This window comes from Bos javanicus, chromosome 9 (genome assembly GCF_032452875.1).
Source record: "Bos javanicus breed banteng chromosome 9, ARS-OSU_banteng_1.0, whole genome shotgun sequence".
In the NCBI taxonomy this organism is placed as follows: domain Eukaryota; kingdom Metazoa; phylum Chordata; class Mammalia; order Artiodactyla; family Bovidae; genus Bos; species Bos javanicus.
In genome coordinates, this window is record NC_083876.1 from 70567582 (window position 1) to 70580539 (window position 12958).

Genomic DNA, 12958 nt, shown 5'->3' on the forward strand with positions numbered 1-12958 from the left:
TAACTCTCATTTTCCTGACAAGGTCTATACAATAAATAAGCAAATGTAAATGTAATATACATGAATGACTGGAATGCATTTGAATTTACAGATATCTTGCATGCCTTACAGTTCAAAAATTTTCTCCTACTGAAGTGTCTCTGAGTTTTTATTCATCTTAAAGAGAATGTTCTTAAATATCTCTCTGCAGTATATCCTGTGCAATAGGTTTTTTGTGTAGACCTCTTCAGATAAAAAGATCTCATATTTTTACTTAGCTAAGACTTTTTCCTTTTAGCAATGAATAAATTTTGAAATATATCAGATGGAATTTTGTATTTCATTGGATGATCATACAATTTAAATTTCTTAAAATGGTGAATTATAGTAATAGATTTTCAATTGTTAAAGCAAACTTCTATTGGCATAGACTCTAATCAAGATGTATCATCTCTTTATATGCTGTTAATTTTATTTTATTTTCTGCTTCATTATGAGTGAGAGTGTTTATTCTTTTTCCTTGGGTTTTGTATCCATGCTATTCTACATCAAATAATAAATTTTAATTGAAGATTAAAAGTGTGAATTTCTTCTTCTTCACACTTTGCACCATAGGGACTCCACTGTAGATGATTTTGGATATGGGATTTGGCTGTGCTTCCTGGGTGGATTTGGCATTAACTTGTTAGATAGTTTGGAGGTGAGTAGTAAAAGGTAACCTGCGTCTTTTGCATCTCCTGCATTGGCAGGCAGGAGTTTTACCACTGGCATTATATGGGCTTCCATAAAAGGTAATGAATGAATAACAATGAATGAATAACACGCACCGTGCTAACTTTGACAAAGAAGAATACCCACCCAAACATCAGCCAGGTAATAAAAGATTGTTGTTATATTGTAAGGTAAGACATCTTTTGTGGGAAAAGAAAATTTGCAACAGATTTATTTGAAGTTAAATTATTATTCAATTTAGAATATTGTTTCAGAGTACATTTTAAGTATAAAAATAATACTTTATATTCTAAAATTAAAATAAATTCAAATTCAATATACAGTTATTTAATATGTTCAGAGATTAAAACTAACATAAATACATGACAGGTCACACGATAATGTTTGGTAATTATAACAGAAATAACCGGTTCAAAGATCTTTGTTCTATTTTATTTGATTGAAAAAGGGAGGACCTTCTCTGGATGTTTACGTGCTATCTACAGCAGCACCATGAACAGCAGCTCATCCACTGTTGCAGCTGTGCAGCTCTGCTACGAGCACCTGAATGGATCCTGTGTGAAAACCCCCTACTCACCAGGTCCCCGCCTCATCCTGTACACAGTGTTCAGCTTTGGAACTGTGCTGGCTATATTTGGAAACCTCTTGGTAATGATTTCCATTCTTCACTTCAATCAGCTGCATTCTCCAACCAATTGCTTGATTGCCTCCCTGGCCTGTGCAGACTTCTTGATAGGAGTGACTGTGATGCCCTTCAGCACAGTGAGGTCCGTGGAGAGCTGCTGGTACTTTGGGGAGAGTTACTGTAAATTTCACACTTGTTTTGATGGGTCATTCTGTTACGCTTCCATCTACCACTTGTGCTTTATCTCTCTGGACAGGTACATTGCTATCACTGACCCCCTGGTCTATCCAACCAGGTTCACTATGTCTGTTTCTGGCATGTGTGTTGCCTTCTCCTGGCTCTTTTCGATTATTTATTCTTTTTCCCTTCTTGGCTCAGGAGCGAATGCAGCTGGACTGGAGGATCTAGTAAGTGCTCTCACCTGTGTGGGAGGCTGTCAATTTGCAGTGAATCAAAGTTGGGTATTAGTGAATTTCACTTTATTCTTCATTCCCACCCTTGTGATGATAATTCTTTACTCCAAGATTTTCCTCATCGCTAAACAACAGGCTAGAAAAATTGAGAATCTGAGCAATAAGACTGGGCGATGCTCATACAGCTACCAAGACAGAGTGGCCAAGAGGGAGAGAAAGGCTGCAAAAACGCTGGGCATTGCAGTGCTAGCGTTTCTGATCTCCTGGCTGCCTTACTTCCTGGATTCCATCATTGATGCCTTCCTAGGTTTCATCACTCCCACATATGTTTATGAAATATTGGTTTGGATTGCTTATTATAACTCAGCTATGAACCCCTTGATTTATGCGTTCTTTTATCCTTGGTTTCGAAAAGCCATCAAACTCATTGTCACTGGCAAATTCTTGAGAGAGAATTCCTTAACAGTAAATGTATTTTCTGGGTAAGTCTACATTTTAGATGGAGGAATTGACAGTAGATTCACAGTGAACACACTCTGGGTAGAAAATTTAGTCATGTGTGTTTAAGGTCTTCTAATGTAAAATAAATTATGCTTCAAATTTGACCCAAACACTTAAATTCAGCTTCATCATTCTTTGGTAACTATAACATAAATCCCTGTATGTAATGGAAACAGCATGACCTTGGAGCCAGAAACATGGCAATTTAACACCAATCTTGGGCTGCTTCCATCTCTGAACGTCTCTTTATGTCTCTAGTTAATAACCTCTCCTTTGTAGCATTCTTGAGAAAATTTAAAAGAATGTATAAAGAAAGTGAAAGTCGTTCGGTCGTGTCTGACTCTTTGCCACCCCATGGACTATACAGTCCATGGAACTCTCCAGGTCAAAATACTAGAGTGGGTAGCCTTTCCCTTCTCCAGAGGATCTTCCCAACTTAGGGATTGAACCCAGGTCTCCTGCATTGCAGGTGGATTCTTTACCAACTGAGCCACGAGGGAAGCCCAAGTATACTGGAATGGGTAGCCTATCCCTTCTCCAGTGGATCTTCCCTACCCAGGAATCTAACGAGGGTCTCCTGCATTGGAGATTCTTTATCAACTGAGCTATCAGAGAAGCTGAAAAGAATGTGTAGAAAAAAAAAAAAACTACTATGTTTTTATTATTCTAAATCCCCCCTTGTATTGCTTTATAATAGTTCAGCCTTGGTTATTACTTCTCTTTATATTTTTGTGATTGTAATATTTCTCTATTAAAATGCACATGCAGCTGGGGAATACTCAGAGACATCCTGGCTCAGGGAGGGCAAAGTTGTGACTCCTTACTGTCAGGTGTTCAGATTTGGGGTCCAGAAATATGATCTCAGAGTCGGGTAAGATCAACCCAGAGAGAAAGAGTGACTATAACATCCATTTAAGTCTTTACTATGGGAAAGGTGATTGGTGTCATTAATAGTATTTGATCATTCAGTAAGCTTCTTTGTACTGATTAATTCTACTACAATTTCATTTTTGTTCAGAAATTTTACCAGTTAACATATCTTTAGAACATGGGTTTTAAGACTGTCACTCATTACTGTACTCTATCTTAAATTAATTTTATATTTGTTCACTTTTGCATTGTACCAAAAATATTATTTTTTAAACATTTATTTAATTAAAGTATAGTAATTAAATGTACCAAAATTATTTATAAGGGCTTTCAATGATTTACATGAAATGTCCAAATTAAAAAACACCCAAAAGAATAGAAAAGTGAAATGAAGGAGATAAATGATGATAGACAGGCTGGTAAACACATTGTGTGACCCACAGATTTGAAACTGAAGTAATTTAAGCAACTCACATTGGGTAAGCTAAGCTATTCACTTTGTATAAATACAGATAATTTAAAGGCACCTTACTGCTAAGTCGCTTCAGTCGTGTCCGACTTTATGCAACCCCATAGACGGCAGCCCACCAGGCTTCCCCGTCCCTGGGATTCTCCAGGCAAGAACACTGGAGTGGGTTGCCATTTCCTTCTCCAGTGCAGGAAAGTGAAAAGTGAAAGTGAAATTGCTCAGTCATGTCTGACTCTTAGTGACCCCATGGACTGCACCCTACCAGGTTCCTCCATCCATGGGATTTTCCAGGCAAAAATACTGGAGTGCGGTGCCATCGCCTTCTCCGAAAGGCACCCTAGACTGCTTAGTATTAGTTTATACACAACTCTTCCAATGCTGAAAATCATCAATTTATTTTGATTTAGTGCTTTCAATGTAGTAAGTTTCTCTATTCCTGTGCCACAAGCTATAGAGAAATCATACTGACCATTTTAAAATAGAAAAAGCTACAAAGTGCTTACAAAATCTGCTGAATATCTTAGCAGATTTTGGATTCATATCTAAGCTTCTGGATTCAAATAAGCACTTCTAACGTCTAGTTTAGTACTTTTACACTTGTCTTCCTGTTTTTTAAGTCCCTTTTCACATATATTTAACAAATGATTTAATTTTGCTCCTTTCTTCCCCAGATCAACATATCATTGTATTTTGGTGAATATTTAATATCTTTCTTTCTAAAAGCACAAGCTTCTTCTCATTTATGTGCCTGAGTATATAAAAGAAATAATTCTTTATGCATCATAGTGGTTATTGTGATATGCAAATTACAGACACTTCACACTTATTTTGTGGTTATTGGGATGTACCTCTGGAAAGACCATCCCTCTCTGTCAGACATTTGGAGATGAAATCAGAGACAGAAAAATTCGCACACCAAGAAAAGCAAGCTGGTCACAGTTTCTTGGCCATTCAATTGTTAGTCTGCTGTGATAAATGTACAAAATAATAAAACTGAAGGTGACTTTGAGATGGTCTATTCTGAACCATCCCTTTAAAATAATTAATTAAGTAATTTAAAATTTTTCTTGGCTGCACTACATGGCTTACAGAATCTCAGTTAGCCCATCCGGTTTTGAACCCAAGCCATGGAAGTGAAAGCATTGAATCCTAACCACTGGACCACCAGGGAACTCCCCATATTTAAATTTTTTTTAACAGAGAAGCTCATAATTAAATATTTTTCATAATGGACATATAAATTGAACATATTTAAACTATACGATTTGATAAGTTTTGACATTTGTAGATACCTGTAAAATCATCACCAAAATCAAGACTGAACATACCTATCTCCTCAAAGTTTCTTCATGTTCTTTGTAATGTCCTTCCTGCTCATCCCTATGCACTCAACCCTCTTCCATCCCCACACAGCCACTGATCAGCTTTATGTCACTCTATACTAGTTTGTACTTCTAGCATTTTATATAAATACAGCTATAAGTTATACATACTCATTTCTGTCTGAATTATTTCACTCTGTATAGTAATTTGGAGAATAATCCATGTCAAAGCATGAATCGAGGCGGGGGGGTGATGATTTGGGAGAATGGCGTTAAAACATGTATAATATCATATAAGAAACGAATTGCCAGTCCAGGTTTGATGCAGGATACAGGAAGCTTGGGGCTGGTGCTCTGGGGTGACCCAGAGGGATGGTATGGGGAGGGAGGTAGGAGTGGGGTTCAGGTTGGGGAACAGGTGTACACCCATGGCGGATGCATGTTGATGTATGGCAAAACCAATACAATATTTTAAAGTAAAAAAATAATAATAATAATAAAAAAATTAAAAAATATATATTTTAGTCTTTTTTCTTTGTGATGGACTACCACTTCACTGTGGAGAAGGCAATGGCACACCACTCCAGTACTCTTGCCTGGAAAATCCCATGGACGGAGAAGCCTGGTAGGCTGCAGTCCATGGGGTCGCTAAGAGTCGGACACGACTGAGCGATTTCACTTTCCCTTTTCACATTCATGCATTGGAGAAGGAGATGGCAACCCACTCCAGTATTCTTGCCTGGAGAATCCCAGAGATGGGGGAAACTGGTGGGCTGCCGTCTCTGGGGTCGCACAGAGTTGGACACGACTGCAGCAACTTAGCAGCAGTAGCAGCAGCATTTCACTGTGTGAATTGAGCACAATTTGTTTATTCATCTCACCTATTGACTGAAGTTTGGTTTGAACCATCTCTTTCTAGATGCAGGTCACAAGTACTTAGTACTTGAGCAAGATAGCAAGTCTCATGAATTCACAGAAGGGGGCTTGGCCACCCTCCAGGAGGTGTCTGGCTGGATTGGGCCTTGCTGAGAAGTGTAGAAATCTACTTTCATCCTCTCCTCCCCCTAGTCTTGGCACAAGGTCTCCTTTCTAAGAATTGCCTCACCTCTCCTCCCTTAGATGTGGCTTGCCTGGTTCTAATGATCCATGACCATCTGTTTCTTGCTCAATTTTATATTAATGCAAATTTTATTTATAAATGTATGTTATACAATCATGTTTATTAATTATAACTTAATATAATAAAACATTTGTTATATTGTGAAAAGTGAAAATGTTAGTCAGTTGTGTCTGACTCTACGCAACCCCAAGGACTGTAACCCACCAGGCTCCTCTGCCCATGCAATTCCAGGCAAGAATACAGGAGTGGGTAGCCATTTCCATCTCCAGGGGATATTCCTGACCGAGGGATTGAACCTGGGTCTCCTGCATTGATGGTAGATTCTTTCCCATCTGAGCTACCATATTGTATTTTATAGTATATAGAAATGTATACTATATATAATTATCGATTATATATTACTTCTTATTTGAGGCAGAAAGAGAAGAGGGTGACAGAAGATGAGATGGTTGGATGGCATCACCAATTCATTGGACATGAACTTGGGCAAACTCTGGGAAACAATGAGGGACAGAGAAGTCTGGCGTGCTCTAGTCCCTGGGGTCATGAAGAGTCGGGCAAGACTTGGCAATTGAACAGCAACAATTCCAAAAAGTTTTTTTAAATTTTATAGGATTTCAATTATAGTTTTAATTTTCATAAGAGTTATATTTCCAAAAATAAATTATCTTGCAACTGCAAAAACATAACTCCATTGTCTTCTTGGACCTAGTGCACTGATGAGAAGCTTGGTCCCAGTATGGTGTTCATTCCATTTTCATAGACTAGTTCTCCCTGGCCTTTGTTCCTAGGAACTTTTAAGAACTTCTCTTTATATTTGTTTATATTTAGCACCTCTATTTTTTGTTTTGTTTTGTCTCTTTGTAGTTGGTAGGCATTTACATTGGGAGTTTAGATTCTTTAGCTCAGAGGAAACTTTCTCTAGGATCATTTTTATTATTTTCTTGTGCTTATTCTTCAACTGCTTTTTTCTGGGATTAAGAATTTCTCCCAGGTCATATGGAAAGAATATTTCTCTTACCCATCTGAGAAACTTTCACTGTGTTTAATGTGAGTTGTACTTTCTGTACCTAGGGTTTTCCATCTGTTTGACCCTATCTCATTTTTATCTTTCAGAGATATACTTTAGGGCATCTTACTGGGATATCGGAAGTAAATTATCGGCTCACTTATCTTGACAGGGCTAATCTTCAGATGCTATGTACCAATTCAACCATTCCATTGTGAAAATGATGAAATGCTTAACTGCTGGTTGGTAAACATCTGTTGACCTGAGCCTCCTACACCTCTCAAGCCTTGACATGATCCAACAAGGAAAGATCAATGGAAAGCAAAGGTGGGCATCTCCACAGATTAACTGTCTCTCAAAAGAGCATCCTTTCTGACCAGTCATTGCTCATGTCTTAGCAGATGGATTTTTTCACGTTTTGAAATGTCAGCCCTAAATACTGACCCAGAAATCAAATGGTCACTTTTCGAAGAGTACTTCATCAACAGTAAATTTACTTCTGATGATGAAAACTTAAATAGGGGAAAATTAAGAATGTACTCAGAACTACTGAGTGATTGTTTAAATAATTATCATTCACTTTCTAAGAAATAAATGAGATTTCTGAAAATGTATATTGAGATGATGTGAAGAAGTTTTCAAATTATTCAGGAAAAGCATAAAAGAACAGAACTCTAGTCATTAGCTTCATCCTTCCTTCTAGTCTGATTAGGAAGTCTGGCCCATCGAATATGTCACTAGATTTGGGACAGTCTGAACTTGGTGCATCTCAAACATAAAACAGCTTTACCATTTATCTCCTAGAGCAGGCAAATCTACTCTACTGATTCTCCCTTCCCCACATGTTAAGAACATTCTGGGAAGGTATTACTATTTTCCATTCAATTTCCAAAATTTATGAAGTCATGATAAGGTCTTTATAATTCAGAGTAAAGCTTTAAAATCACATCCAGTTAAGTAATCTTATCTTTCCTACCCCAGTCAGTGCCATCCAGGCTTAGGCCTCTTTCTTTCACTCCCAGTTTCTGCTTGGAGCCCCAAACACCCTCCAGGATGGAACAAGAATAAAAAGAGTATTAATAAAGAGATGAAAGCTGTGTTCTCATGCCTTGTAGTGTCATGGTATTAATGACCTATGTCTTGATTGTGGCAGAAGCCCAACTGTAGGCTCAGTGATGAGGTATACATGTAACTTCTTTTGGGGGAATCCACCCACTGTTCAGTTCCCTAATGTGGGGTGAACCGCCCCCCCCCACCCTTCCAGCTGACCTCTCTTGACTTCTTAGAATCTCTCCAGGCAGACTTTTCTTCTGGGGTCCTTTGTTCAGGAAACTACTCCAGTGAAGAAGGTACTGGCAAGATGATTCAATCTTAATTGCCTCTTTAAATCTGCTTCTTCAATTGCTTGCTGACCTGCTCTGTGTTTGTGTTAAGCAGTGCGTGCATGCTAAGTCACCTCAGTCATGTCATACTCTTTGCGACCCTGTACTGTAGCCCACCAGTCTCATCTGTCAATGGGATTCTCCAGGCAGGAATATTGGAGTGGGTTGCCATGCCCTCCTCCAAGGATTCTTTCCCACCCAGGGATTGAACCTGAGTCTCTTACATCTCCTGCATTGGCAGGTGGGTTCTTTACCACTAGCACCATCTGGAAAGCCATGTTAAGCAGAGGAAAGTAGAAATGGAGAGAGATGGCTGGGAGGAGAAAAGGGCCAGTGGGGAGAGAAGGCCATACTGTTAATGATTCAAGTGCCAGAGATGCATCAGTTTCATGAGGTCTGGAGACCAGTGGAAGCCAGTTTGGTTTGGCCCTTCCTCAGCCCTCCCACTTTAGGGTGTGTCAGGCAACTGTGACACTTCCCACAGGACTTGAGGAGGATGCTGAGAAAGGCCAAACCAGCACTGATCACAAGGACGAGGGACCTGGGGTGGAAATGCCTCCTGTGGGGATGCCTGCAGCCCCCAGATATGCGATGCAGGAGTGAGATGCTGTTAGAAGGCTCATACGCAGAGGTTGTGACCACTAAATGAAGGTTGCTGCTGCTGCTGCTGCTAAGTCGCCTCAGTCGTGTGCGACTCTGTGCGATTCCATAGACGGAAGCCCACCAGGCTCCCCCGTCCTTGGGATTCTCCAGGCAAGAACACTGGAGTGGGTTGCCATTTCCTTCTCCAATGCATGAAAGCGAAAAGTGAAAGGAAAGTTGCTCAGTCGTGCCCGACTCTTAGCGACCCCATGGACTACAGCCTACCAGGCTCCTCCATCCATGGGATTTTCCAGGCAAGAGTACTGGAGTGGGGTGTCATTGCCTTCTCCAAAATGAAGATTACAAGGAACCAAATTGGGCACAGAATGATTGTGCTCTTTTTCTTCTACTCTCTTCTTCTCTCTATGGGATAGAGCAGAAAAGGAGGGCGGGATAAGGAATAAATGACCAGACATGCTGTTTCCCTAAAATCCAGAGTTTTAAACTTAGGCTTGGCTAGTCTGGGTTCTGTGAGAATGCAGATACTCGATTTGATAGAGATTATGGTTTTAAATTAGTGTAGATCAAAATGGAAATTTTTAACACTCAGAGTGACTGGACAGCTCTGGGGTCTGCCTGAAATCTCATGAAGGGATAAAAAGGAAGATATGTTAGAGCACACTGGGCTGTGATGGGAGAGAATGTAATTTTGTACTGTTTCTCAACCCCAAAATATTCTATAAGCAGTTATACACATTCCTAAGAAATACTTGTTAAATACAAATGGACTGTATGGTGAATCTAGGTAAGAACGGATTCAGTTAGGCACCAACTTGAAGAATTGCTTAGACTGTAAATTAGACATATTGATCAAAGTGGCCAATGCCAAGGGCTATTTATTTATAGTTTAACACTCTGACCCTGCTTTATGTTTGGTTACCTCTTGACTCTAATCCAAAGAGACAAGAGTACAAAATATGTCTCTCCCCTTCTCATTAGCAAGCTTCTGAGTTTGGGCACTGGAAAAACCACAGAGCATCATTAACGCATCTTTCTCCCACTTTCATCATAACTGAGGAATACCTCACATTCTTAGCCATTGGGGAATTTATTAAACAGACTTTAATTTGAGGAATGTCTTAGAGAAGTTCAAAGCCTGTAAACAAATGTCCAATGTAGATATGAGACTGAAAACTGTAGATGATGCAAGACAACCAAAGTTTGACTCCAAATGCTGCCTAGTGTTCTCTAAACCTTTGAGAAATGTGACTGCTGCCTAATCTTGATCTTTATCTGATGCAAATGCATTTACTTAAGATGGTCTTATGAAGGCCTCAGGAAAAGCCTCCAATTTATTTATTTATTTTTAATATAAATTTATTTATTTTAATTGGAGGTTAATTACTTTACACTATTGTATTGGTTTTGCCATATATCAACATGAATCTGCCATGGGTGTACACATGTTCCCCATCCTGAACCCCCCTCCCACCTCCCTCCCCATACCATCCCTCTAGGTCATCCCAGTGCACCAGCCCCAAGCATCCTGTATCATGCATGGAACCTGGACTGGCAATTCGTTTCATATATGATATTATACATGTTTTTCAATGCCATTCTCCCAAATCATCCCAGTCTCTCCCTCTCCCACAGAGTCCAAAAGACTCTGTGTCTCTTTTGCTGTCTCACATACAGGGTTATCGTTACCATATTTCTAAATTCCATATATATGCGTTAGTATACTATATTGGTGTTTTTCTTTCTGGATTACTTCACTCTGTATAATAGGCTCCAGTTTCATCCACCTCATTAGAACTGATTCAAATGCATTCTTTTTAATGGCTGAGTAATACTTCATTGTGTATATGTACCACAGTCTCTTATCCATTCGTCTGCTGATGGACATCTAGGTTGCTTAGAGCCTCCAATTTACATCTCATCTCAACATGACATGAGTACTCTTTAGGGACTAACCTAAAAGAACCTAGATTCCTGTAATATACTTCAGTTCAGTCGCTTAGTCATGTCCGACTCTTTGCGACCCCATGAACCGCAGCACGCCAGGCCTCCCTGTCCATCACCAACTCCCGGAGTCCACCCAAACCCATGTCCATTGTATCGGTGATGCCATCCAACCATCTCATCCTCTGTCGTCCCCTTTTCCTCCTGGCCCCAATCCCTCCCAGCGTCAGGGTCTATTCAAATGAGTCAACTCTTTGCATGAGGTGGCAAAAGTATTGGAGTTTCAGCTTCAACATCAGTCCTTCCAATGAACACCCAAGACTGATCTCCTTTAGGATGGACTGGTTGGATCTCCTTGCAGTCCAAGGGACTCTCAAGAGTCTTCTCCAACACCACAGTTCAAAAGCATCAATTCTTCTGCACTCAGCTTTCATTATAGTCCAACTCTCACATCCATATATGACTACTGGAAAAACCATAGCCTTAACTAGACAGACCTTTGTTGGCAAAGTAATGTCTGCTTTTTTAATATGCTGTCTAGGTTGGTCATAACTTTCCTTCCAAGGAGCAAGCGTCTTTTAATTTCATGGCTGCAATCACCATATGCAGTGATTTTGGAGCCCAGAAAAGTAAAGTCAGCCACTGTTTCCCCATCTATTTGCCATGAAGTGATGGGACCGGATGCCATGATCTTAGTTTTCTGAATGTTGAGCTTTAAGCCAACTTTTTCACTTTCTTCTTTCACTTTCATCAAGAGGGTTCAGAGTTGTAGCAAAAAAAAAAAAAAAGAGGCAGATAAATGCAAGACAATTCTTCCCTTTTTATAGTAGATATTTCACATTGCTTCTTCTATGCATCTGGTTTCCTGGACTTCTCCTTCCACTGGGGCATCTTCCATGTTCCTCGTGGTGGTGGAGCACTCACACTCCATCTTCCCTCAAACCCTCAAGGTCATCAGATTGTACCAGTCTTGCCTCTCTCTAATACCGTCAACTGGCACAGGGTCCTTCTTCCTTCTTGCATCTTAATGTTAATACCCAGCACTCTGTCATTCTCTCCAGAACTACTCTCAATATATATAGATCTTAAACATTTTAAGTGTAAACACGTGCTAGTTAAGTACTATATCATGTGCTTTAGAATTAGTAACCCCAACAGTTGTCATAATAACCTTCTGTTGAAGGGAATATTATTATCCCCATTTCACAGCTGAAAAACCAAGTCCTCGGTCAGTTACAAAGTTGGGGAGAGCCTGGATTCAACCCTAGGCAACTGGATCCAGAGTCCATGCCTTTTTAAAAGCATAATTTATATTTATTTTAGGCTCTGCTGGGTCTTCCCTGCTGTGTGGGCTTGTCTCTAGTTGTAGCAAGTGGGGCTGCTCTCCTGCGGTTCCAGTGCTTCTCATTGCGGTGTCTTCTGTTTTAAGGAACATGGGCTTTAGATTCGGGAGCCTCAGTAGTTGCATGGCAGGAGCTCAGTAGTTGTAGTTCCCACGGTCTAGAGCACAGGCTCGATAGTGTGGCACATGGGCTCAGTGGCTCCTAGGCTTGTGGGATCTTCCTGGATCAGGGATCGAAACTGCGTCCCCTGCACTGGCAGGCAAATTCCTCACACTGAACAATCACTGGAAGACCCCAGAGTCCATGCTCTTGACAATGCTAATCTGCCTTTAACAGTTTCTAGAAATTCTCTCCTTCTAGGATATCACCTGCAATCTGCCTCTGTCTTTACTTAGGACTTGTCATTTACCAGCTACAATCTTTTATCTAAAACTCCCAGGACTTCTAGTTATCAAATTTTTTTCTTTTTCATTTAAAAGGCACATCCATTAAATGTTTGGAATAAACCAATGAAGTGTGTGAAGCATTTGTCATCAACACGTTATTATTTCTGCACCAATAATCAGATATTCAACACAATATTGATATATCTGCATGAATATTCAGATAGACTGATTAAAAATAAACATTAGAAATCGCCTTATGTCAG

At 39.8% G+C, this 12958-nt stretch overlaps 1 protein-coding gene across 1 annotated transcript; it reads left to right on the plus strand.

Annotated features, from left to right (window-relative positions):
* The first annotated feature begins 1169 nt into the window (after positions 1 to 1169).
* On the plus strand, positions 1170 to 2235 carry LOC133254357 (trace amine-associated receptor 7a-like). The gene has a single exon (XM_061428640.1). The coding sequence runs from the start codon at positions 1204 to 1206 to the stop codon at positions 2233 to 2235; it is 1032 nt and encodes a 343-aa protein (XP_061284624.1). The 5' UTR covers positions 1170 to 1203.
* The last annotated feature ends 10723 nt before the right edge of the window (positions 2236 to 12958 follow it).